This window comes from Harpia harpyja, chromosome 23 (assembly GCF_026419915.1).
Source record: "Harpia harpyja isolate bHarHar1 chromosome 23, bHarHar1 primary haplotype, whole genome shotgun sequence".
Lineage (NCBI taxonomy): Eukaryota > Metazoa > Chordata > Aves > Accipitriformes > Accipitridae > Harpia > Harpia harpyja.
Genome location: NC_068962.1, coordinates 10,696,849 through 10,724,619, shown reverse-complemented (window position 1 = coordinate 10,724,619; position 27,771 = coordinate 10,696,849). Strand labels below are relative to the sequence as shown.

Below are 27,771 nucleotides of genomic sequence, written 5' to 3'. Positions count from 1 at the left end.
GTTATCTTGCTCAGAGAAAGACTGAGATCTGGCAAAAAGTAATCTGGTTTTGATTATATTTCACTAATGAGAGGATGGTTTTCATACACCAAGTTCTTTTAAAGTTACCCTTCCTGAAAAACATGTAGGAATGCTTTAAGTGTAAAATATGGTTTCATTTATAAAAATCACTTAATTAAAATATGTCATTGGATTGTCTATCACACCATTAAATTTGCACAGAAATTATTAAGTTACATTCAAAGCATCACCTATTTCCAAGCACTATAACCCAACTTGGAGCATGAAAAATCAAATTCTATGCCTCCATAGAAAATCAAAACCATGTCTTAGAAAACGTGGCTTATATGAAATGTAACACAGGAATAATTATCAGAAGAAAGCATGAAGAGCACTGAAATAAAATATTTCTGATATTAGATCATTAGAAAGTGGAGTCATGCAGAACAGTGTAAAAGACCTTGAAAAGAGGACTATGAATAGTGATCTGTCAAATCTGCCATGTGCTAGCCTTCTCTAATGTATTTCTCTTTAATTGGCCAGCAGTTCTTCACTTGGAACATTTTTTGAAAGAAATTTCTATGGTTAGGAAATGAAGACGCCATTGTTATCTTCACACAATCGATAATCACTTATGAAAAGCAGACACTTTATCAATCCTTTAAATGTACAAGTGGTTTCCTAATTGTTATGATCAGTACCTGAACTCATGCACTAAAGGAAGCTTGAAGCTGTGATCAGAAGTGCATGACAGCTGCTTCAGGCTACATACCTGATTTCTTTATTGATTGCATCTAGCTGCTCCTGAAGCATCATGGCCAGAGTCTGGGCATCGGAATGGCCACTTGGTGACAGGAGGTCCATGGAGCTGAAAAGTGTTTCTCTATCATCGTCATCGATGTCGGACATTTCAGTGTCGCTTTCAAAGGGATGGCTGCTCAAAACGCCAATCTGCTGGGTTCTATTCCACTCGTGATCTCCAAGTGATTTTACCTGAGTAGGAATTAGGATGTATATGGCTTATTCCATGAAAAACAACTGCAAAGTTGAACTTCTATAAAATGGGAAAGGAAAGCAACTAACATTTAAGAGTATTTATTCAATGATTAATTCTCCATTAATACTTGCAATATTACCATAGATGATGTAAAGTATTTTCATGTAATTTCTAATGCTGTGTAAAATTAACCATCAGGAAAATTTACACAAACACCCAGAAAAGACAGATAGTCTAGTATGTTTGAACTTTGTTGTCTGAACTTCAATCTTTTCTGCCTTCATTTTAGTACAACCGTACTTTTGTTTGAGCATGTATAGAAAAATCCTGCTATTTGGATTGGGTTTTCTTGTTTGGTGGGTTGTTGGCTTTGTTGTTGTTGTTGTTGTTTTCTGGAAATACATCAACTGTAAGCTTAACAGCCTGAAATACATTCTCTTATCAGGGAATATACGAGAAGAAATTGGGGATTAACCTTTGGTTCATCTCTGCGTACTCCCATCCGGCCTCTTCTAGGTCGCCTTATCACTTTAGTTGACCGATAGTCAGACTGGCTATCAACCAGGGAGCCCACAGAATACCTCAGCTCTGCTGATGTGTCAAGGTGAGGCCTATAAAAAGAACCACATAAGTAGACTGAGAGACTAATAGTAACAACAACAACAACAACAACCCAATGACCTTCAGTCTAGGAACACAGATTTCTTTTTTTAAACAAACAAATTGTTATGTATCACATAATAAATGACAAAAACACATCACAAAGTACTATTTAAAGGTGAAAACTTGAAATCATATTACGAGAAAATTAAGGAAGAAAACAAATAAAACCTTTGATTTTTCAAAATGAAGGACTTGCACAGTAAAACTTACCATCCAAAACTTTAACATGATAAAACAAGTAGATTTCAGGATAATTAACAGAACTGGCTGCTGAATGTACTATCCTGTATATTTTCCTTCCATTACTCGCCTGAATAAATACGCCTGAGGTTACTGTAAGCACGTTACATGTTCATGAGTGAGGATATCTATAACACTTTCCTACTGTAAGTCTGTGCTCTACATTATGAAAATATCAGTGAACTGGCCTGCAATATATAACATTGGTTATGAATGATTCATCTTTACTTGATGATGCTTTTGAGAGTTTTAACCCCCAATTTTTCCTGTAGTCCTGGTAAGTCTTGGGACCTTGTAGTGAGGCATATACATCATGACTTCAGCATATCTTTGCTTGGCTGCAGACAACGGTCCCTGGTCTTTCTGTCCTTGGTCACACAACAGCAGTGAAGTTCCCTGCACGGTGCAATAGAAGCATTCTGCCCACCTGCCGTGTAGCTGAGTCAGAAGAGCAGAGGCTCCGTGCACCATCTGAGCATCCAGCCACAGCAGTAGAGACCTAAACAATTTCTAGTTCTTAACACATAAGCAATCTACACATGAAAATATATGAATAGCATGATTACAGTAGAAAAATGAAATGTAACAAATACTATACTAATAAGACAACTAAGTATGTATTTGCTTATAGCGAATCCTAAAATGTGTTTGACATTTTACTATCTATAAGAGCATAAAATGAGAGTTTAATGTCATACTTAAATTTTTTTTAATTATTTTTTTTTTTAAACTTGGGAAAAATGCTTGCAATCACATACAGACAACTTATGGGGTTCACAGCAATGGTAGTAATCAGTTTGGGGACACAATATAGGAATAAGTTTTGGGTTTAAGCACTTCTCTCACTTTGAAAAGAATGCTGTTCAGTAAAATGATGGCTTTAATTCTAGACATAAAAAAAGCTAAGTAAGAGAATGCCTGCTTTCCAAAATGAAGGAAATAATTCAGAAAACCACAGATATCTGTGCTGAAAACTGAAGGCTGTAAGCACGACTGTTTTCCTGGGCTCTAGTTCCGAGTCAGTTTCTAAACATAGAGATCCACTTTTCCTTGAGGAGAATTTCATTTGAATTAAAACATACTCATACTTGGAAGACTGAAGCATTGGTCTAAAATTTTAAACATCACATTAATAAAGTAAAAGTGAAAGATAAAATATTACAACTGTGATGCCTGTATATTGATAAATGGGAAATACGAAAACATCATAAGACAAGACATGAAAGCCTCTGCTATGAGCTACTTTGACAGAGTGGAAGGAAGAAACGTAATTACTATCTGGTATTATAAGTAATGTGACAAATCTACAATAATAATGGAAGGATTTCAAGCACTAACACAGTTTCTTTTATAAAAAATAAATACCATAAGAAAACAAATTAAAAAAAAGAGGTACCGGAATTCCTGAAACGTGGCTATGTGCCATAGCAATAAAATCAGATCCATAAAAATGTCACAGATACTGAATAATGTTTTAGAACTTAGTTTTGGGTAGAGCATACATCAGAGCTCATACTGTTGTCATAAATGTCCTTTTCTGAACAACCATCAGTTTATCTTCTCTTATGCTTCCTGTCATGCCTGGTAGGAACTTCCATAATATTAGAAAAATTATGATTTTACCTTTTAAAAAATTCTCTAAACCTCACTTTTTTCATTATACCAATAAGAAAACTTGACAACAGTTGGGCTACAAATGTCCTAAGCCCTCCATCTACAGTACCAGATGATAATCTTTTGGGGTTTTTGTATGTTTAGTTTGTCTGTATGTCTCTCATCTGTTATATAGTAAACCCTCTAGGGCAGTGACTGTTTTTTATTTTCTGTGTACAGTATTTGCTGTAATAGAACTTTGCTCTGATAATTGAAAGTACTTAGTACTTGTGCAGTAAGTTGGCAGGAGAAAAGAAAGAGCCCAAGTTCCAGTCTCTGGCAGCAAATACCTATCTGCTGACCAGCTTCATTATTCTTCTGCTGCAAGAACAAACTCCTGCAAATACAGAACTGCATATGGCTGAGAACAGCAAGTATGTAATGCTGATACCTCCCTATTCCTGAGAGGGCTGGTAGCTTCGTGAGGTGAGGTCATGGAAGGGTAAGTATACTGTTTTAGGGGAATCTGCTGGATTCCCAAGACATTTAGACAGCTTACCAAGTTCAAACAGCCCTTTGACAAGGGCTAGTCGGACTCCTAGTTACAGAGCACAAGCTAGTGATACTCATCTGCCCAGCAAGAAAGGCTGCTGTTCACCGACACTGCTCCAAAAAGTCTCTGCTGTTTGTTGCAGCAGTTCAATAGTCTGTGTCCTCGTGAGCACTCTCAAAAAAGTGTTGTGTGTGCCTGTAGTCACACTTACACTCCCAAAGGAACAAAAATTGGAACAGTTACAAGCATCACATTCTGAATTTAATCGATTTACACTTCTCCATGTATAGAAAAATATTATTCCAAGACACAGTAAAAGGCTGAGGGAGACAGTATGTCCAGATACTGAGCAAGATGTCTGAGGAAACAATGGGCAGACAATACCTGATGCAAGCAAAAAAATTATCCAACAAGAATAACTTCAGAGGATTACAGTGCTCTGAATTTAGTCTTGGTCCATGAGCTTTGGCTGGCAGGTTTTAGACATTAACATGTTGCTTGTTATGAAAACAGGACATGGCATGCAATTATCAATAAAGTAACAATTTTATTTTGAGGGATACTTTTAGGCAAGAAGGACTTTCTAGAATTATAAATTAATTTCAGCTGTTAATAGCTATTTTTATGGTCTCTGTCTCACTGTTGTTCCCATATTGCTTTTCCGCCAAAAAGAGGCATAATATTTAATGTCCTGTTATGATAATTTCAGATCTCCCTCAATACTGCCTTGATCTTTAGCTGAAGATTCGTGGTTTTATGCTACACACTAAGCAAAGCTGAGTTATTTCTTGCTAATAAAAAAATAATTATTAGATATAATTGATAGAATAAATAAATAAATATGAGCATAAATATGCTGATCAGTTTCAGCATTAAAGACGATGATTTGAACTTTATTTTTAAGGTCTCCTGGGAAAAAAAAGGGATATTTGCATATACTTTTGAAAAGATTCCATCATTTAAAAGACTTTCCTTAATCTCAGTAATATTTCAGTGCATACTCACTGCTATAAGGCCCCGTTTACCTATGAAAAAAGTGAAAAGCAACAGTAATAATCATTGCACAGATTTTACATTTTTAAAGACATACATGACTATTTTTATGCGTGGTCTGAACACACCCCTGTTGTAAAGGCTTGACACTTACATTTATGGTCTATTTCAACTCAAAGTGAGGAAACTTTTGCCATTAAATATTACCTTGACAAGGTGGGTTCGATTAAAGAACCAGCCCTCAATTTCATTTGATCCAGTTCAGATCTCAGTTTCTCAATTTCTTCGGCAAGTCTTTCCTGCAAATGAGAATAGTAAGACATACTTACTTGTGATATAAAATACATTTACTTTATGAGATATTGCTCTCATAAAGCTAAACAAGTAAGATAAGACACACTGAAGGTAGCACTGACTATAGCAAGAAAAGGCAACGAACTCATTCAAGTCTCATTATTGCTAATAAGACAATATGCATCAAGAGGAATCTGTAGAACACTCTACTGTTTTTCCACTAGCTGGAAGTGATGACAGGACAGGTTTGTCCTTGAAACTTTTTTTTTTTTTTCTTATATAGCTAGGGTGAGGAAAAGAAGAACCAGCACCAATTTGTGCATTAACTGCACTATCCGTGCCAGGCATAGTTCAGTGTGCAACACTCCATTTGTCCTTTAGAGACCGAGATTGTGTCCTGACCTTTTTATTTACTGACAGAGACACAGACTTAGAGACAACCACATTTTAGGTGACTTGGTGAACTGCAGCTTTACAGCTCACTCTTGGGAGTTGATGAAATTCCAGTATGAGGTGCTGCTAGTGACAAATGACAGTGTGCCACAAAAATTGGATTTTTGGAACCAACTAACAAAAAGGCTATTGACAGCAACCACTAGGGAAAACAGCACTGTTCCCAAATTGTACAAATAACTATCGTCTACTAATAAAATGAAATCAAAGAATTTTAAAAGATATTAAGAAAGAACATGGGATGAAGATGTAACACTGCTGTTCCTAGAGTTTAAAATGTTCAGGATTCCAAAACACTAGGAAGGAAAAGGATCTGCACTTAAGTAATATCAGATTCAATAATTCTTATTACAGTATTTTTACACTATTTCTTGGTTGAATAGAATTACTGAGATGACTTGGTGGTCACTCTACTTGTATCATTTGCTAGTTATATAGAGATTATTAATATCTGCTGTTATGTCCATTTATCTGAAATTGCTTCATCAGTTTCAAAGTGGAACAAATAAACCCTTTAAAGTGGGAACTTAGAAGCTCTGGAGTCAGATGTATGTGGTTGTGTGTGAAGAGAACTCATCTCCAATTGCACGGAGTGGTAACGGAGGTCGTCTATTTTTTTCACTTCCCACCCTTAAGCAAGACTCAATAAATATAATAAATAAAAATATCTTTACAAAAATACTTTTGATACAAATGTAGATTTTTGTACTGGATTTTTCATCTTTGTCAAGAGTTGATATGTACATTCAAGCCAGAAAACAGACTGAAAGAATTAGCCACTGTATTCACTTCCACTCTAATGCTATTAAAACAATACAGTTAAGTTGGAGATAACATTGGAAAAATACCTTATTTACACAGACAAAATTGGTATGCATAATTCAGGTTTAGATTCTCTGGTAGCAAAATCATAGAAACTTTTGTTTCAATTGACACAGCTTTAGAAATGTCCTTTTTGTTATCTAACTTGATGGTGAAGTATGATCCTGATTTTGAGACAGCTGAATCACCTTATAACTGTGGTAGTACAGCACAGAAATTTTATTTATTTAAAATGCAGTACGAGCTGCTTTTTTGGACTTTAATCTCACTGCCTTTCTACAAGGTTATCTGAATGTAGATAAAATAACAGTTCATTTGAACAGATACTTCTTTTGTTATTTTTCTCAAAGTTCTTGATTTTGAATGTCATATGATATATAATTATATTAGTATGGAATGGAGTTATGTTTTTTAAATTCTATACAATCGCTTTTAAATGGATTTGATACATTACAAAAACACTTCTGTGAATCTGAATGCAGATACATTTGTGTATCCTACTGTACTCAAGGCAAGTAAAACTTCAAAACAAAATCCTAACATTTGGGATTGGAACAAATATAATTAATTTGACTGATTCACTAAACAGTATTAGGGGTTAGTTTGCAACAAACTAAAAAAGGCCACTTTCAGCTGTATTTAGCATAATGCCACTGCACCTGTTAAGAAGAATTGCATCACATCAAGCAATTACATTCTTCACTATGAAAGTGTAACCAGTTATGCATACATTTTTGTTAAACAAGACTTTTTCAGAATTAAAACTGATAGAACAAAAATTCCAGAGCCAGTGAAATCAATATGAATTTCAGTATTGAATTCCTGAGGCTAGGATCTCAACCATGAACTTGGCTCAGAACAATTGTTAGAGACCCTCGAAGGCTAGTTAAGGCATGTGGGTGATTAAAGGAATTATTATTGATGCCAGGAAGATTTTACATGCTAGTTGGATAATTAATATACCATATACATATTTCCAAATAATAAATATATAACTTTTGATAAAAACAGATAAAATCAGAGTATTTTATAGTACCTTGTCATGCAAAGACTCCTCCAGGTTTTTCCTAAAACTTTCAGACTCTTGAATCAAAACATTCTAGAAATAAAAAGAAGACAAAAAAAAAAAAGAGAGAAGGAAATTAGAGATATGTTAAATAGCAGATATCACCATATATATGTAGCCTCCACGTACAAGTTAGCAAAGTTCATATTCATTGGGCTTTAAAACTAAAATCCTTTAATGCTTCATTTGAGTATATATTAAATTTTAAACGCTGGAAATAATCCAAACATGTAGGACCATGTTTTTTCAAGAACAGCAAAAACTTTGCATCTTGCTTGAACTGAGCAACTGTCACACTCTTACACATCTATTTCTCCCAGGTTCTTCTTTTGGCAGGCCTATTTCTTGCTTTGTACGACATTTTGTTTCAATGATATAAACCAGAAGTACATCCTCTGAGAGGTTCTGAAATATCCTTCTGAAAGACACTGAAAGATTCCCCTTAGATCAAACTGAAGGTAAATACGTAGAAGAGGGAGGGATTAAGGAGGGTGTATATCAAGGTCAAAGGATTTGAATTTTGCAGGCCTGCTGTATCTCACATCACAGAAAACCTGTAAATAACATTCCCTTTCCAAGGGCAGATGCTCCTTCTCCTGTGGTGACAGCATTTTACTCTTCCCAGAGGGAGAAGGGAGGTAAAATCAGCAGGTTAAAATACAGGAATGACAGCACATCTGAAACGTGGCCATTCCTCAGTTCTCATCCACTTTCTCTCAGTGCCTTGCACCATGTCGTGCACTGGTCCTTTACAAGCTCTTCATCAGACTCCCTGCTGATAAAACAGGGACTCACAATGTTCAGCATATCCAGTTTGCAGTAGTTCTGGAAAGATGCTTGAGCGCACTCTTGAATTAAAAGTGGAAGGTGTAAGTTAGACCATATTTGTGGTAATACTTGATAATACAAAATTAGCATGATGCCTCCATCCTGATAAAAGTAGAACATGTTTCATACAGGAGAATCTTTATTAAACTGAACTTTATACTGCTTTTTGCACTGTACCTTTTCTTCAAGTGCTGCCATTCTCTCTTTTAAGTGTAGCTGCAGACGCTCATTGGATTCTGTCAAAAGTCTGTCTACGGTATCTGATAATCTTTTGTTGTGCTCCTCATTCATTTTTTCTCTTTGCCTTGCCTTTAATGTAGAATAGAAGAGACAGATTTGTAGGCTCCAAAATTAGCCAGTACAGACTCGTATCATTAAAAAATAAAAAAAAAATTGTGTTAACTGTAGCCATTTAAAGAAATTCCACAGGAAATCTAATTAGTTACTGATTAATGCACATTCATTGTTGTATTAGTAGAATACTCTGAATGCTGAAACTAGATGTAAACTAGTATATTAAGATGGTTAAGTGGGAAGATGCTGCCATCACTGCTATAAATAAAATATTTACCAGTAGATAGATTTGTGTGCTAGAGTGCATAATGTAGCGCTACACTGACAAATTAAAAGAAGAAAAGTGCACAGAAGTTGTCTGCAATACACATACTCTTTGAAGTTCCTGATTCTTCTCTTCAAGTTGAGCTTCTAAGTGTCTCATACGTTCCTCAATGTTTCCATGTCTTTCTTCTGCCTGTAAAAAAATAGAAAGACTCCTTCTGTAATTTAAGTGGCTTTGTAAGTTTTTATGTCAGTAAAGTTTAAACAAAACATAAAGCAAGCTACTACTAACTGCAAACTTATTTTTCCGAAAAGAAACTTTATTTAAACAGGCAGCTGAACAGCATTGCTTGAAATGTGTCAGCTACAAAGGCCTGTTACATCCAAGCATCAGCAAAACATTGGAGTTATTTATGAGCAATGAAATCAGCCAAATGTAACATGCAGACTGTGCATGGTTTGAACACAAACCTGCCATCGTAAAATTGTAAGCTCCTGAAGCACTGAACTGCACGATGGTTGATTATCAATAAAAAAAATAAAATAAGTTAAAGAAAATGAAAACAAATCAGATGGATTCTATTTAGCAATAGAAAGTAAAGTCCAGTAGGACTACCTTCCTACGTATGGAGATCATTTCTTGTAGTTTAGCTTCCATAACATATTGATAATCATCAGATGAGGTAGAAGAGGTTGGATCAGACTAACAAGTCAAGGAAAAGGAGAGGGACAAAATTGAAAAATCAGAACTAAAGACACTGACACTGAACAGAACACAGCACAGAATGCTTAAAAGAAAAGCGTGACTGAAAATTTAATACTTTTAACTGACAGATTTTTACGTGGAATAAACTACACTGATACTTGGTGAATATGATGCAGTTGATGTGGAGAAACAGAAAAGAATGGAATGCTAAAAAAGCTATCAACCTACACATGGAGGTTCAAGGTTAGTGATGGCTGGCTGATGACATATTACTACAGAGTGGATTCAAAGCAATACTGTCTAATCTAATGTTTTTTCCTGAATTATGGCAAACTAAACACCAGAACAGGACTCTGTGAGGCCAGTGTCAGAAAGTCCTTTATAATTCTTCTATCATTTTCTAGGAATGAAAACAATGCATAAATACTAAATTAATGGATCGGTCAGTTACAGAACTGTGCAATGTTATGGTACATTCCCTAATTTCTAGAAAACAGAAAGAACATCAAAAGAGACAAGGCTCGAGCTTTAGTATTCCATTTTAGAATACACTACATAAGCCCTGTCATCCAAATAAACAATATAGTTTTCGTCCCTTTGAAAGGATCCACCCTGGTGGATCTCTTTGGAAGATCAAGGTCATCAGATAAAAGAAGAACCTATAAATAAAAATTCATTAATAGGAATGAAAAGTCATTACTGAGTATAGAAGTGGTAATCCATCCAAAGATTCATTACTATTTCTGACAGAAGTTGACCTTAATTAGGTCATTTGTTACAAAACATGAATATTCATGTTATTGTCATATCAAACAAGTCTATGTTATCATTCAAAATGAAAAAAAAAGCCCTTAAAGAAAGGGAAATGCTATATTGGATTTGTTGCTATGGAAACAGGAATGTGCATAAGGCATATAGACAGTGCTACTGATGACTTTGAGTTGTGAGCTTGTGCTTGTCAAATGCTATTTCACTGTCAGATTTACCCTCTCTCAAAAAGAGATCCTGAACTCCATCTTTAGATGAGCAAACTTTAATATGTACATGAAATACTAATTTTACAACTGTTTTTTTTGTAAGACTTTTTTTCATACTGTTGCCTACTAATGATTTATCAGAATAATTAGGAATAAATACCAAAGTAATTCCAGATGTACATCGTAACTTAAAATTACCCATAACTTAAACTCAGTAGTATTATCAGGACCAAAAGATCAGACAGAAACCAAGCCTGTTTCTGTTATTTCATAACTTCCTACTGCTTTAATAATTCAGTAAGGTATACGTTTAAAAAAATCTTTTTGGATGATAAATATAAAATCTTTTTGGATGATAGTTTTCAGTTATTTCTCTAAGATTATTAAAATGTTCATAGGTACATCCTTATTAAAAAAAAAATCTTCCTGAATGTGGCTCAGAGTACCGGTACTTTGTTTCCCAGCATAAAAGAAAACAGAGCTGATCTCCACATTCATCTCACTTTACAACTCTTTGGTAGGATAAAGAGACTTTAAAATTAATTAAAATTCAGTTTGCCTTAGAATCAAAATAAATGTCATTATTCTAAGCACTTAAAATGTATTTGAATATTTTATGTTCCCTTTATCTATGTGCATTTCATTTGTTTGTTTCTAAAGTGTTATTCTGTATTACTTTAAAAGAACCAAATTATTTTATAACTGAGACATTAAACAATTAGTCTCCACTGCTTGTCTGGCAGAGAACAAGCACAGGTGTGCAGCCTTAGTACCCACCCCAGGCTCTTATGCTATTTAGGGATTTTAATCACTGGGTATTACGTGCCAAATGCACAAGCAGCCCCTGCAGCAGGGACATGAATCAAGAGGGCATCCTCTGTATGGGCGAGGGAGACAGCAACACACATACATACTCCTTTTTTTCCTCTCACTTGCAGAAACCCACCTGTAGACAAATAGCTGCAGCAGGAAAGAGCAGTCCTTCCGTCTCCTGGTGTGCCTAGCTGGCAACCCCCCAAATGAGGGTTTCAACACCTCTCATTGCCCTTTACGCTGAGGAAGGCCCCAACCTAGGTCTCAAAGAGACCCTGCCAGACAAAAAGACCTAGCAATTTAGCTGTTCCCTAAGGGATTTGCAAATGCTTCCTGCACAGACTTCCCCAGGCCGTACTGTCAGGATTGACACACCTGTGGTGGCTACACTTTTGTGTTGTCCATGTATGTTAGTCAGCCCCAGACATTCCCACTGGATTAGGCTCTTTGAGACTTGGGAGCCTACCATAAAAATATTGAACGTCTCCATCTCTGCCTTGTGGTTTGAGGCACGAGGCAGAGGCTGAGACACCAGTGTTAGTCACATTCCCGTACCAGAATTTCAGATACACGTGAGACAGAAGGGACAGCTGTAGACTCTGAGGTTCATAAACAGAAGTTGGATTTCTTCTGATTTGCTTTGCTAAGAGTTAACTGAGTTAAAAACTTTCTGAAGTGGAACTTGTGTGACTACTTGCTTGGCAGACCTTACCCTACATTCTTCTTTTTAGTATATGACTTGCATGCCTGTGCACTAGTACGCTGTACAGGAGGATTAGTAAGACACATGGTGCGGTATTCAGCAACTAGCATTTAAAGCATTTAGCCAGCACATTCAGTTATAAACAGATTTGTGAAACTGTGCATCTTAGTTTGGATTAAAAATATATGGACAAAACCTAACAATGTCTGACACCTATGAGATACCAGCATGAGTCTTAATGCTCACTTTGCACTCTATATGCTATGAAATAGCATAGAAATAGCCAGTACAAGCCAGTAATAGGAAAATTTTGCTTTGAAGGAATACCGAAGCAGCTTGTATTGTTGCTCTCTAACCCTGTTAAAACTCTGCTGCTGCTCCTGCACCCACCAAAAAAATGTTGCTTTCCCATCATCTGTTACTGTTGGCACTGCACATTTTCTAGGTCTTTGCATCTTAGTTGAAAAAAAATAATCCAATTTCAGATGCAGAAAGCACCTGTACAGTACAGGTGCTACAATTTTTCTTCCTCGTGCTGAGCTGCATGAACAAATCTAAACTTTTCTAATGGTACAAGCCAATTTCCACAGTTTTGAGACCTTGACTTCTGAACACCTGCTGTCTCTGGATTTTCTACTGGCTTTCTATGGTACACATTCCTTTGGCTATCCTTGGAATGAGTGAGTTATTCAAGAAGAAGGAATGCATTATCGCATTGAGCTATGCAATTGAAGGTGAAAATAGGTGATCATGATGACTAAGTAACAACAGCTTAAAGTTATCAGCTATTTGTTCACATGCTCACTTCTAACCTGTTACAAATGTGACAAAATATGTTGGCTTACGTCACCCCTTTTTCTGAAACCCAGCCTTTCAGTCACTAGATATCCACACATTCTTGCCCCTCCTTCATTTCTCCACTACCTTCTACACCTTGTAGGTTTAGTAAGCAACTCCTTCCATTTAGCTCTGTCAAACTTGCTTCTTTCATTTCTTCCTCCTATCAGGACAAAATCTTCTGTGGAAAAGGAAGCACAAGAGGAGGGATGGTTTGAGAAGACAGTAATGTGTTGTAAATGTGGACTTTTAGGCTTCCCTCCCCACAGAAGATTTGTGCTTTTCTTCCCCCCCCTCCCCCAGAAGAAGGTTTATCAACTTCCTTCTCCAGCTAACACATCATTTTCTCTCTCTCCCTTGTTCTCAGAGAGGTTTGCATCTTAACCATATCCGTTTCTTGCAGAACTTTTCCCCGCTTTACATCCTTTCCACTCTAGACCACCTCCTTTCACTTTCTTGCAACTTCTTCCCTACTTAATGCAAACCAGATCCCCACATTGTCACAAAACAAGCACTGTGGCCCGCTTGCCTCCAACTTTCAAGTCATTTTTTAATCACCTTTAAAATAAGCTGAAGGTGTTACTATGCTAAATGTGGTTTATGATGATTATGGTTTCCTCTTCTCCACCTCAGTGCTTCTCTAATGCAGCTAAAAAGCACTGTCGGTATTTCTGGTGACCTGCATACAGGAATGATGGAGTAAAATGCTGACTGCTGTCTTGTGATCAGAGAAGTGACACAGTACCTCGGCTGCACAAGCACCTGAGGGGGAGAGTGGCTACTGTTGGGAGCAAGTGAATGGAAGTAGGTAGATGTTTGTTGTCTCCACTAGACCGCTCCTTGAATACATGCAGGGAGAAAGCGTGCTTGACAGACTAACCATCTGGAGATTCTGGAAGCTCCAATGTCTGTCCCTTCTGAGGAAAATACACATCTTACAGGATAAAGAAAGGTTTAGTTAATATTGGAGGGAGGTTCTTTCTACTACCAACTGCCTCTTCTCCAGGGCAGGCAAACAAGCAGACCAATACTGTGAGAGTGAGTACAAGGTGGCTCAATGAGTCATGGCAGTCTAAACCTTGGGATACATGCTGAGGGCTGTGCTACTTGTCATGACCAGACAGATACCAGTGCAACGGCCAGGCAGGACAGCACAGTACATGGGATCATGCTGTTCCAGGTTAGTCTGCCACAGGCTGACTAACCCTCCAGTTGCTCACCCAATGGGCAGAACACAGTGAAAACAAAACCAAAGAAAAGTTCAAATGATTCAGGTAAATTTATGGGTACTTATCTGAGTTCACTGTATAGTCCAAACTTTGGAATTTCACTCCTTATGAACTAGTTTGGGCATGGAAAAGTAGCAAAAGACATTCACTAGCCCATATATATAAAAAAGAAAAACAACTCGTTTTAAAAACTGACACCATAAGAGGATCTCATTCTCCACCCTTCTTTTGCAGAATCCCAACCCAGATTTATTATGAGGAAGGGTATAAGAAATTGAATGCAGAATTGTAACATGCATATTTTAAACTTGAGGGGGGGAGGGGGGAGAAAATCACATCAAAATCCAGAACACGTTTGTTCTGTTTTATCTCCACATGTAAATAATTGGTCTTATATTTTACCCACAGTGAAGCAGTCATGGTTTCCAGTTATCCCATACTACTTTCCTTTAAAAAACATGTAAAACATATTAGGCTTAACTCACCTCTTTCATATGATTGTAACCCCATTAATCTCAGAGAAGCCACTTTCATTGAGGTAGTACAAAAGAAAGGAGAATCAGTTTTGACTTTTTTGCAGTGCAGAAAGACTAGCTGATTCAGGGGGCTCATCTTTTACTTAGTATACAGGGACATGCAGTGACCATAGCTCAGGTAGGCAGACTTAAGGTAGTCTGAAGCTGGCTAATTTGAGCCCTACCAACAATGTGTATGCTGGCACAAAGCTCAACAAAGGCAAAATTAATTAAGCATTATTCAGCCCCTTAGGTAGGTCTTGCAGCTTTCACTGAATAGCTAGTGTGGTAACAGTATACCAGCTAGCTAATTTAAAACTAAAGTAAGCTGCAGTGACTACAGCGTCATCCTTGATTCCGAGCTACATTTATGTGATCCATGAAAAGTACTGGACTTTAAACTTCAGAGCTGTCAAACCAGCACTTTAATAAGCTCTACATTTTGCAAAGATGTTGTATACAAGATATATAAAACATAGGCTTATTTGGCCTGTTGGCCAAATTCTGACCTTCTTCATGTCATGTATTCCAAGAAGACACAATTTTTAATAAAATAAATTTCTTCAGTTTTTCATGTAATCACAGAGAAATGAACAGAACCGACATTACAGTCTAATATACTTCTTAGAGTTTCCTGCTTGGCAAAAACTTTGATAAAGTACATCAAAGTGAAATGGAGTGGAGCACCAGCTCTGTTCACAGCTCTCTAACCACATCCCATGAAATAATGTAAGAAGACAAACGGAGATGTATACTGCAGCTTTATGGTCACAACAACAACAGTATCTCATGGAAATCTCTGAGTGCTCTGCATGGCTGAAATGGGACTTCTTCTTACAATATTTGTCATTAATATAAGTTCAAGGAAAAATGCAGTTGCAAGAAAAGACATGCTTGAGACTGCAAAATACTTACTGGTGCCTAATTGCTGGAGAAATTATTCAGGAAAAATCCTCTTAAAATAGAAAACAATATTTTTAAGCTACTGAGGGCATTAGAATATGTGATTATTTGTTGAATCAGAAACAACTGAAAAAAAATGTTAAAATGCCAAGGGATTGCTCTTATGTGCACCTGAGTTTTTATTAAAATGCAATGATATTTATTTGGTATTTCATATAGCTCTCTTTTTGCTGATTCTTCTTTTTTCCCCACCATTTTCAGTCTCTCTTTCAGATTCCCACCCATTCATATAAACCTAAAGTTGACAGCACAAAATCTTGATTACTGAATAATGATCTTGCCTTAATAAAATAAAAAAACCCAAACCAAATGCCCACAAAGCCTCTCTTTCTTTCTTTCTACTTCTTAACTAAATTACTTAAAAATCACACTTTATTAATGAGCGGCTCAGCACTTAAGGCTTCACTATAAATGGAAAAACATGAGAATTGAAAAAAATCCATCAAATTTAAAAATAGCTAGGCACATAAATAGCTGGAAATATTCCTTGGCAATAGAGAAAGGAAAGCTTAGATAAATCAGAATGATATGTAATACAACCTCTTAAATGCATTTTTCTTTATTTGCCTGATTTTAAGAGATGAAGAATAAACATATTACCATTATATGTCTTTATGAAGCTGATAATACCTGAGCTATAGTATTAACTACATGCACACCTGAAAGTATTAGAGGCCAAATAGGAAAACCACACAACTGGAAAATTATTTTTATCTTATTTTTCTGCAAGAAAGCTGCCATATAATAAATTTATCAGAAAAAACAGTTTGAAGTCCTCTCAAGGATTCACATTTGTCTTTGCAGATATATGATACAAAGAATCATTCAAAACAAACCTTGTAAGTATGTACTGCAAGTTGTCTTCATTTGTGTTGTACAAATGATCCCAGCTGCCACTAAGATTTGATTTTATAGCACTTATTGGAATGAAAGTAATTGTTTCCAAATACACGGTGTATGAAAACATCCAGAACTAAGTAAGTATAAGAATGAGACTTCCCCCCACCCCTCTCCCCTTAAATTAGAAACTCTTACACAGTAAAACGAATCCTCCTAGGATAAGTAATGCTCACATATATTGGAAATAGATGACTCCTTTGTAAATATAGTCTAGGCTAACTTACAGATAACTACTTTTCCTATTACCAAAATGCTAAGAATTACAAACACAGTATTGAGACCATTCCTGGTTAAACTTGTGGCACATACTTATCAGGAAACGTTTTCTTCTTTCAAATCAGTTTGACACTACTTTTGTTTTGTCCTTGAGGTGAGGAATCGGGATGCAAATCAACATTAAACAACGGGGCTTCTGAAGTGAACCTATTTCTCAGGGCAGTACCTTAGTCAGAGCTGCAATTCTCTGAGCCAGCTCAGCCTCCACTTCGGGTAAGGTTTCAGCCTTCCTCATCGTCTGCTGCAGCTTCTGCTCAGCCAGCTCTAGACGCTCCTGCAGCTGTCTGTTTTTGTCTTCCAGCTGAAGGCCAAAGACAGATAAACAGGTATAAAAAAAAATAATCAAAATTAAGATTTTCCTTCAGTTTCTTAGGTGTTGGGGAAGCGATCACAACTCGTTACATAGGCATAGACACTCCACAACCTGGGAGAGCTTCTTGGAGAGGTATTAACTCAAGCCTGGAACAGTGTAGGCTGCCTGTCTTGCTAATGATGAGTGATTTGAGGCTCAAGTAGCATATGGAGATGAAGAAAAGGAGTTGTAAAATGGCACTAATGCAGATGAACAAAAAGCTCCTCTGATCAACCTGTTGTTTCTCTGAGCAAATAAAAGTATTGGTGCCAGTAAAATGAGAATTTTCTAAATAGAAATATGGGGTCCATCTCATGGAAAAGTTTATATATGAGCTAAACTGGGAAAGAAGTAAAATTCCAGAAGGATAGAATTCCCAGAAAAGTTTCTGAACAAATTGCCAAATGCAATTTTCTGAACAAATGCCAATCACATATTAGGAAGTGTCAGTTTTAACATTTCATTCATGATCATAACCTGGTTGCTACTTGCTTAAGGTTGCAGCGATATTGTTCATTGTGAACCTACAATTAAGTCTGATTTTAAGGAGGTGAAATTGATTAACCTGTGATAACCATTAAAGAGAAACAGGAGGACTTTTGATAACTGCAGTATTTTCTGGCCTACTGAGATGCACCACATGATTAAGAATTTTTTAACAGCTTGATAAGTGTTTCCTGCTTTCCTATTCATTCCAGGTTATAGAAGACATAATGAAAAAGGAGTGTGCTTTTAGATTTCTTCTGAACTCTTCAAAAGCATGAAAAGGCAGGCTTTTCGCATCAGAATGCTGCAAATCAACTTTAAGTCTGCCTGTATACATTCTAAGCCTGGTTCTGTTGATCACTGCTTTGAGTAGGTAGACCTCTGCAGCACAGCAGGACTTACATTGGCAGCAATAAAAACTCAGATACAGGTACCTTACTTTTCCATTGCTGGTTGTTGGTGGTTTGGGTTTTTTTCTAACAATTGAAGATACCTCTTAAAATAGTCAAAGGTAGCTGGCAGAAGCCGGAAAGTTTGAGTTCCGATGCTTTAATTTCCCTGAAGAGTTAGTCACATACAAATATACATACACACATACAGAGGGATGCGTGCATGTATATGTAAATATATCTGCATGCAATCAGAGAAGCAGAGATTATCAGATCATACAGGCTTATTTCCCATATGTTTCAAGACATGATAGGTGAAAAAAATAAAGAAGTCTAATACTGAGGCTGAGGAGGAATTTCATTTTTAACAGTGAATTATTTTCATTTCATGTTAGCTTTCTGTTCACATTGTATTCTTCAAATCACAAACCAGTGTTTTCTCTTCACTTTACACTTCAGCTTTTGGAATCATCATGGAAAAAATGTACCATGAGAGAAAGCTGCGCAATCACATTACACTCTTTTTTAAAAACATATTCATGGATAGTTTAGCTTTGTGAAATTTTATTTACATACTACTAATATGTGAAATCACTAGAATATACTGTATGCAAATTTTCATCTTTCCTGCAGAAGGGAATTTCTGATACTATTTTTAATTTTTATTTTTATTAAATAAAATTCAGAAAATTGTTACATAAGAAACAAAGATAATCCTTTACCTAGGCGATATGACTATGTGCACTTATGCAAGACACTATTAGAAACCACAGTTATTTTCCAGTATTGAATGTACACATTGATTTGGTATTCACGGTTGTAGTAGCTGATATAAAGCTTAGAGATGCTGAACAACTTAGGGTTTTTTTTTTTTTTAGATTAACTGATCTGTTGATTAAAAATGAACAGATTAACCTAATGGAAACCTCCTAGTGTAGATCTGCCCCCTTTTTTGCATTAATTTTCATTGTGTATGAAGGAAGCAACTCATGCAGATACTGCACCTGACGTAGGATGGCTTCCTTGTTTGCCAGTTCATTTTCCAGCTTATCGTTCATGTCATGTATGGAGGTGGATTCTCTCTGTGCACTGAGGTAGCGCTTCTCCAGCGTAGTTATTCTTTCTTCCATATCTTCCTTTTGTGCCATTGCCTAATGTGACAAAAAAACCATCAAGAACCATGCAATTAAAATGCTACAGAATTTTATGTCAGTTTAATTTTCATGCTAACAGTAGACAAGGATGTAAGGTATGCTCAGCAGTAATTTTTCTGTTTTACAGAGAATTTATTTCCTTTGGGATTTCTTGCAACTACAATATTTAAAGAGGTAGCTGTTGAGTAGAGCAAACAGAAACAATCCTCACCTTTTGTGTATTTTTCTAGTTTCTATATTTTTCAGTGCAAAAACCCATAGCAAACCCAGCTCACATTTACTTGCTTGTTTCTTAAAAAGCAGCAGGCTTGATCAGAAAACAGAAAAACTGATATGGTTACATAATAGTAGAAACATAGTACAGTGATGTGGGGAAAAACGTATAGGCACATTTTTACTCTTCCTGCTAAAAATTTCTGCCAAAGTACATGTAGCAGACAGCCCGTGACACGTCCTGAAATTTCAGACAAACAAGTGACCATGATGCTGGGTACACGACATAACCATAAGACATGGGTATGTTACCCACATTATCCATATACGTTATGAATAGGATTCCTTTAAAATCTTGAGCTGTTTTTATTCATGTATTACAAAAGCTGGCCTCACTGAAGTCAATAGCTGTAATTTAGATAGATTATTCATTAGTCTGTCTGTTACATTGTTTATTTCTCTTCAATTAATTTTAGTGAAGGCAGAAAATTTTATTAGTTTTAAACTTGTGTCTGGCTCTTGAGAAGACTTACATGTTGCCACATAATCTTTCACAATGAAAATATTTACTGATGAGCATATCTTGCTGTTTGCGTTATATTACATTATGAAAGCAGTGTTGAAGTAAGCAAGATTATTTTTCAAGACACAATGAACATATAAATAGATCCAAATAGCTAGTCCTAAAATGGACCATATCGAGGTGATCCTTTTGCATATTGCTGGAAAAAAAAACATAAAAACCCCCTAATTACATATGCAATTAATTAAAAAAACACACACACAAAAAATCCAGTAATTTATCCAATACTAAACTACCCTTCTTGTTACAGGTATTTCATTTTCTGTGTTGGGAAGACTATGTTTTGTGGCAGTACGAAATAATGAAGACAGGCACTTCCAACTTTACAAATATATTTCAGGGCAGATTTTGCACTGACATTTGGTAATTATTCTACATGCAAATGTATTAGTGGCCACTCTGCTTAGGAAGCAAAGGGCTAAAAGCAAGTAAGCCTGTAGCTGGTGTGACGTGGTATTTAAGAGAGAAACAGCAAGTGGCAATCAAGCATTTGTGAGACAGCAATATTTGTCAAGAGGTAAATGAGAGTGGAGATATCAGAGATCCCTAGTGATATGATGTAGCAGTGGTGGGAAAGGAGAAACATATCAGCGCAAACTATTCTTTGTAACCAGATAAAAATGATACAATACTTAAAAGAGGCAGAGTACAAAGATGTGAAGACACTTTGAGGCTGTGTCAGGCATCAGAAGTTCTGAAGGAACATTTCTTCCAGAATACTAGAAATAACAGGTTAAATATATACATACAAATCCATATATATACACACACACACATAAATCCATATGAAATACCTATATTTAGGAAGCAGGGTAACAGAAAGATAACTACTTTAATATCAAAATACTAAAATAGATTCTAGAAGCCATCCATCCACACATATTGAGAACATCCACGTAAGAGAAGATACTCGGGAGCACTCTGGAGTACTAAGGAGCACCACAAATTTAAGAGGAGGAAAGAAAGGAAAACTGAATTATATATCTCTTTATTGAGAGAAGGGAATAGAATATTATAACAGAGGTAATGAAGTTACCACACAGGAGTAAATATTGTAATTGATTATATAAATAACACCATTTTATAAAACAGCCCAGGAGTTTTAAAAATGTACTTCAGACTGTCTACCTGACCAGCATCTCTATTTAGCAGAGTTCATCTTAAAAACTTGAAATAGCTGAAAACTTGCCAGAATGCACTGTAGTAAAGCTAACCCACTAAGGAGTTGGCCTTCCTCCTATTAGAGTTGCACATATACACACCCACTTTTATGAACACGGTTTTATAAAGAGATTTCCAGCACTATTTCTTAATGTAAATTTTGTGTTTCCTATGTACAAGGGCTTTTATCAGTGCCCAGCTTTTGCTGTCCGTATTCATTGGCCTCTGGCAGTCTGTAGTTGGTATCACAGGAACAACAGCCAAGAAATAGGAGGTGAGTGTGGTGAACTCCTTACCTCTCTAATGTCTCTCTGATATTTACTGTTCATTTCCTCTGTTTTAATGAGCTCCTTTCTGGTGGTCTCTGCTTCCTGCTCTACCTCTCCCACCCGGGAAGACAGTGCAGCCAAACGCTCCTTCATTTGTGCCATTTCATAGTTTTGCTTTTCCAGTAGTTCCTGAAGTTCAACAACTTGACTGGCTTCATCATTTGAGTCGATGGAGCCATTTGATAGGCGCTGTTAACACAGAAATGACATCATTTATTAATTATCTTTTAATGTGGACTCTATCTAAAGAATTTCTAAACCAAAGATTATTTTAAAAATTACAGAAGCAACTAGGAAGAGAAAAACACAATAATTTTCATTAGATTAGATTAGATAGATAGGATAGGTAAGATAAGACATTATCTTACCTTATCTACATTACCTTACATATCTACATTAGGTACATGACAGGTGTAGTAACGAAAAAATTGCAAAAGATTAGTATTCATTCATATCAAGGGATTCCAGAATGTAACATCACAGGGAGAAGTAAACATTTGCATTAAGAGCAGAATACTATACAAAAATAGCTTTAGTTTGACATCATGACTATTCAAGTACAAATTGCAACAATACTACTCCTAAAAAGCACCAAATGACACAAATACATCTTAGCTCAACTTACACAGCATTTAAACTTAATCAGTCTATTTCATTTGCAAGATAGGCCACGCTGCAGACAGGAAGCAACACAAATAAATCACAAACTGACTGTACCAGAAAGTAGTTAAAGTCTGGACAACATACTGGCTAGGTCTACATTAGAAACAAGTTCTGATGAAGTAGTTTGTGTGCTGCTGAAAGCCCTGGTATGAATATAGTTATAAAGAAAAAGGAAAAAAAAAAAAAAAAAAAAAAAAAAAAGAGTCCAAAACTCACATTGCATTTGGAATATGATCTCAGGAATATGATTTATATTGCAAATAAATGATTCCAGGAAAGAAATGCATTCACTAGCAGGACTTGTTAGCATTGCCTCATTGTAACAGATAGTTGCACTAACCTTTTCCAGCATAGGCTAAGCCATGGTTTCATACAAATTTATCTCATGTCAAAAAAATAGGCAAAAAGAACAAGCAAAACCAAAATGATTTGATTTTGACTTATAACATGAAAAAATAAAACCAAACTAGTCCAACCTGTCATTAACTTTCTTGATTAGGTGCAATTTTATTGGTTAAATTTACATTATGCAGTATGGGAACAAAGTATTTCACCGTAACTGTCATTTTAAATAGGTTATGGATCAGATAGCATCATACAGGAATATTGGTCCTAAAAGGCGCTTCTTGTCCTTCAGATGGTAGGATGTATAGCAATGTATATAAGAAATATTCCTAGCAAGATCTGAGAGGAAACCAAGCTTGCTTTCCTTAGCACTTCTGTATTATTATTGTCAAAATATATTTATACAGAAATCTTCTAGCAATTCAAAGAACATTACTTTGCTTAATGGCTTTAACAACATTCTTTCCCCAATCAGCCATAAAATTAACCCAGATCAAGACCACCTGCCCCTCTGCAGATCATTGAATAAAATTATTTTACTCTAAAAATTCATTACATCAAATAACTGAGTTCCAAAATTGCTTTCTTTATACTGGTTAATTATATTATTTTGACATTTTATGTTAGCTGCTGAACCATCATTGATCTACTTTCAGGACACCATGGTAAAATGACAATAGCAATTAAAAACTTATTTACACTCAGTTTGTGATTTGGAAAGTGTTCAGTTAGTCTACTTCAATCAAAATCCCATTAATATGCAGCAATCACATATGTAAAAAAAATAGTACTCAAACAGGGCATCATACTTTATTCCATTGTGTAAATTTGAGATAGCTTTTTAATCTATGATAACTATAATCTGTTTTACAGTTTTAGTCTCATACAGCAATTTTAGCGGTTGTCACAGATGAACAAATTTTACCTTTCATTGAATTTGCCCTCCCAAACAAAAGAAGCTCAAACAAGAATGTGAAAATATGCTATGCCAGTAGAAGCAAAAGGCATCCTGTATATGATGCTGATTCAAACACATTTTCTGAATTAGTGAAAGGAGCAGGAACCTCCCATGCCCCAGAGGAATTCCCTACAGAATAAGCTGGGAGTCAGAACTGCAGCATCTTCTCTATTACTGGTTTTGTGAAGAATGTCCATGTCCCTCATCTTTTCTTTTCTTTTTTTTTTTTTTTTAAATCGGGCTGAATTTTTCTTTTTTCTTTTTTTTTTTTTTTTTGTAATCTGGTTGAATTTTTTGTGCTGAAATATTTCCTGGTATTCAAAGAGTTTCCTGTTGATGATGCTGTGTATTAATAGCAATCCATTTGTAAATAAATGATTAGTTGAATGCTTATAATAATGAAATCTATGTTTTGAATAGATCTCTGTTAATTATTACCTGAAGCACTAAGGGAAATCTTCTCAAAAGAGCACAGACAGAAGAAGTTTCAAAGTAGATATTCTTAACTGTCATACCCCTACACTACCCTAAATCGCCAATATATGCAAGAAATAGTGTCAAATTAGTACAGAGGGGTGGAAAAAGAAAGTACTGAAAGTAAGCTGAAACAATTGGGAAGTCTTTAAAGGAGGGCAGGAACATTAAAGGAAACTTTCTAACCAGTTGCAATATTCTAGCAGAGCAAATGAAAAATGTAGACGGTCCCCAGATCTGGCTTACAAGTTAGTCATCTAGATAAAGCCTTCAACAAATTTTGTGATGCTGCCTATCAAATGTGGTCATGAAAAAGCTACATATGGACACATTCCTTAATTTCAATAATTTCACATAAAAGCATCTACTAGCAATGGCTATTTTTCCTTGAAAAAAGAAATGTGGCAAATAACTAATACGCTCCAATGCTTTGCTTTTTTTTTTTTTTACTAACTGGTTTATCCAAGAGAAGATAGTCCACCTGTTCCTATCACATTTACTTATTTAGACCACAATGCTGCAGAAATGGTATCCTCATATAGTTTTGACTTCATCTTTTTTGCTTTCTGCAGACACAACAGGTACACACAGCAGCAATGTGTACACGCCTGTGACTCATGCCATCAGGGTCTCTGCCCTCTCCCCTGTCCCCTTCCATGGGTTTCTCAGCCAGATGAGAAATCTGGTTGGCATCAGCCTGAAAGACTTCATACAACTCCAGACGTCTTTGCTTGGGCTAGTTCAGAGCAAACAAAGGTAAATAGAGCAAGTACATCTGTACCCAGCAACGTAGCACTTGTTTTCCTCATCGCTGGGAAAAGCAAGAGCAAGAGGAAGGTCTGCTGCTGGTTTTTGGAGGGCTTTTTTTGTGGTATATCACCACATACCAGATAAGTAACAGAGAAATCACAGTCCATACTAAGGGTTTCAGAAATACCCTTACTTCATAAAGAAAGCTTTTACACTCAACCAAATATAGCAAAGCGAGCTAGGAGGAGAAACAGAAAGGAGATGAAATAATCGCCAAGTAAATCTGATGACAGTGATGGTATTAACTACAGCTGAGGTGGCATACTGCAGAGGACATCAAAGTTCAAAAAATATCCTGTAGGACCGAGTGCCATAAAGGGTAATAGGGATTAAACAAAAAATGCCCGGGGGGGGGGGGGGGGGGGCATGTGGGAATATCTTTGAGTTGCTTATGGTCTGTGGAAATGGAGGAGGGAAATAAATGTTCATGTTCCCTACCGCTGAACAGTATGAAAAGGAAACCAAGACCCCTGGTATCAGATTTTCTTTCTTTCAAGATCCAAAAAGCACAGCCATAAGGCAATCTGCTGCTTGTATAGGAGTGCCAGCAGGGAGAAGGACAGCAAATTGGGTAGCACATAACAATAAATCCCCCCTAAATCGTTGCTTCTCTCCCCTATTCTCTCTGCCATGAAATAATAAAAGGAAAACCAGCAGCAGACTGGTTTACTAGTAAAAAATAAGAACAATGGTAAATGGAACAGCAGGAGAAAGCGTAAAACAAGACTAAACCAGAATATTGGAGCCTCTGTTAATCCATTTCATATTGCCCTTTCAATTAAGCCTTAGCAATAATACTGAATGCAAACTGAGTTGAGGTACACTTAAGTTCAAGAAAAAGAATGACACCAGACTACAGCAGTTAGCAAAGAAATTGTAAAATTGTCCCAGGCAAAATACTTCTCCATTTTATTTTGTAGAAAGAACCTTACAGTCAACTACATATGTAGCAAAATATACACAGGAACCTAGTTTTATAAAGGCAAACCCCAAGAACAGTAAAAAGCATCTCCAAGTGATATTTTCTCTCCAGTTCTAAAACATCAGATATGTTTGGTCTAAATACTATCAACCAGCAATTAATTACGTATTTTGTGCTAGAATTTAACCCGAGAGAGTGGAGAGAAGGAAAAAAAGAATATCTCACAGGGTTACTGCTGAACAACCAGCAGTGGAGATAGGATTCATTTGCTTGATAGAACTCCTCATCAGTGCCTGAGAAGTTTGTGGTAGGATGAGCACGGGTGATTCACATGGTGCCCATGTACATAAACATTTCCATGCCTGAGGACTACATTAAGCTCTGTCTAACCAAAAGGTACCATTGAATAATTGAAAATAATCTTAAAACTCAGAAGTCTGGTCTTTCAGAATTCCTAGAACAACTAGTATTTTTATGGTATAAGCACTGTTTTTTTTTTTTTCTTTGTGATATTTTGTTTGGTGGTTTGGTTTTTTAAACCCTAGGAGTGTGTGCCTTATGTCTACTCTTTACTAAGACACTCTCTAAATTCTTTTTTTAAAGGAGTACTGGCAAGTTCATTGCACCATAAATCCCTAGCGTCAAAATTGAAGTCCTCACCATGTTCTCAAGTCAGTATAATGTCATTGTGGTTTCTGAGAGTTCATGCTGAACAAATTTCTCTCAGGCTCTCTCCTCCTAATGTTCAAGGCAACTGTCTGTATTAGTTAGGCTAGCTACCTTTGGCAAATAGCATCACACAGACTTATGACACTATGTTACACTAAAGTTATGTCAGTTATGAGTTATCTTTAAAAACATGAAAACCTTTGTTAAAAGCACCCTTTTGATTATACATATTTTTCTTGACATGCAACATAAAATCTAACATTAAAATGGCTTTTCAAAGGTCTGCATATCGTAAGTTCTATTTGCTAACTATGTGAAGGTACATTTGTCCATATAAATATTGTAAATACGTGTAAGCAAAGAACACAAGTTTATGCAAGTTCTCTCTGAATCTTTTAACATGCCAAATCAGGGCATTTTATTTTTTTCTTTTTTTTTGCCAGTATGAAGTTGGACAAGAAAGCAATGATCTAAAGCATACACAAAAAATAAAGCAATGGATACAAGCTAAGGTTCAGCAAGTTCCGTTGTTCTTAGAAAAATCACAATATTTAGAAAGGTTAAAAAAATAAGACAGAATTGTTTCTAAGTAACAGAACGTCATTGCTGCAGAAGCTCTTGGACACTGGACTATACTGTTACCTGCCTCCAGATATGACATATCCTCATATCTGCCACGAGCCTGTGACCCTAATACTCATGGTGACTGGACTTCAAGATCCCTTTTTTACTCCCTGTTATTCATCACTGACTCACTTCATTTTGTGACACTTCTCCCCTCCTCTTCTACTAAGGCAGGCGCCAGCTGTTGCTCTATAAAATATGGATGTATTTAGCCAGTTGTTCTGACTTTTAGTCAGTCAGCTGCTGCTATGGCAGCTGAGATAAGAGAGCTTTCCTGTACTTCACATGCAATATACAGAACTTTGATGGTATAAATCACTAGAAATATTTTCTAAATACCACATGATCAGTAGTAGTACCAATTTTAAAATCTAAGTTATATTTAGACTCTCTTTGAACCAACGTAAGTCCTACGAATAATACATATATAGAAAATTCAACATGAGGAAGAGTAGGAAAGAAATGGCAATATAAAGTTTAAAAACTTGAAAAACAGGTGTTTTGGTTTTTGTTTTTTTTAAGGCTTTAAAAATGGTTAGGCAGACAAATTGGAAAATTTTGTCCCAAATCCCAGAGAAATGAGATTATTTTTAGCTCTGTAGTGGTGGAGATGTTCTGTCTGACTTAGAAAAGCTGGCCACAAAGGCCAGATCATCAGGG

The 27,771-nt window shown here is 36.1% G+C and overlaps 1 protein-coding gene across 12 annotated transcripts in view; it reads right to left on the bottom strand.

Annotated features, from left to right (window-relative positions):
* PPFIA2 (PTPRF interacting protein alpha 2) overlaps nt 1-27,771 on the bottom strand; it is a 355,332-nt gene that overhangs the window by 48,322 nt on the left and 279,239 nt on the right. For all 12 annotated transcript variants that reach the window (XM_052774388.1, XM_052774394.1, XM_052774386.1 and 9 more), the window contains 9 exons: nt 21,614-21,835; nt 19,211-19,357; nt 17,146-17,280; nt 9,170-9,253; nt 8,680-8,811; nt 7,645-7,707; nt 5,247-5,338; nt 1,473-1,608; nt 773-993 (listed from right to left, as the gene is read on the bottom strand). In XM_052774388.1, coding sequence (XP_052630348.1) covers nt 773-993; nt 1,473-1,608; nt 5,247-5,338; nt 7,645-7,707; nt 8,680-8,811; nt 9,170-9,253; nt 17,146-17,280; nt 19,211-19,357; nt 21,614-21,835 — 1,232 coding nt within the window. The remainder of the gene's footprint in view (nt 1-772; nt 994-1,472; nt 1,609-5,246; nt 5,339-7,644; nt 7,708-8,679; nt 8,812-9,169; nt 9,254-17,145; nt 17,281-19,210; nt 19,358-21,613; nt 21,836-27,771) is intronic.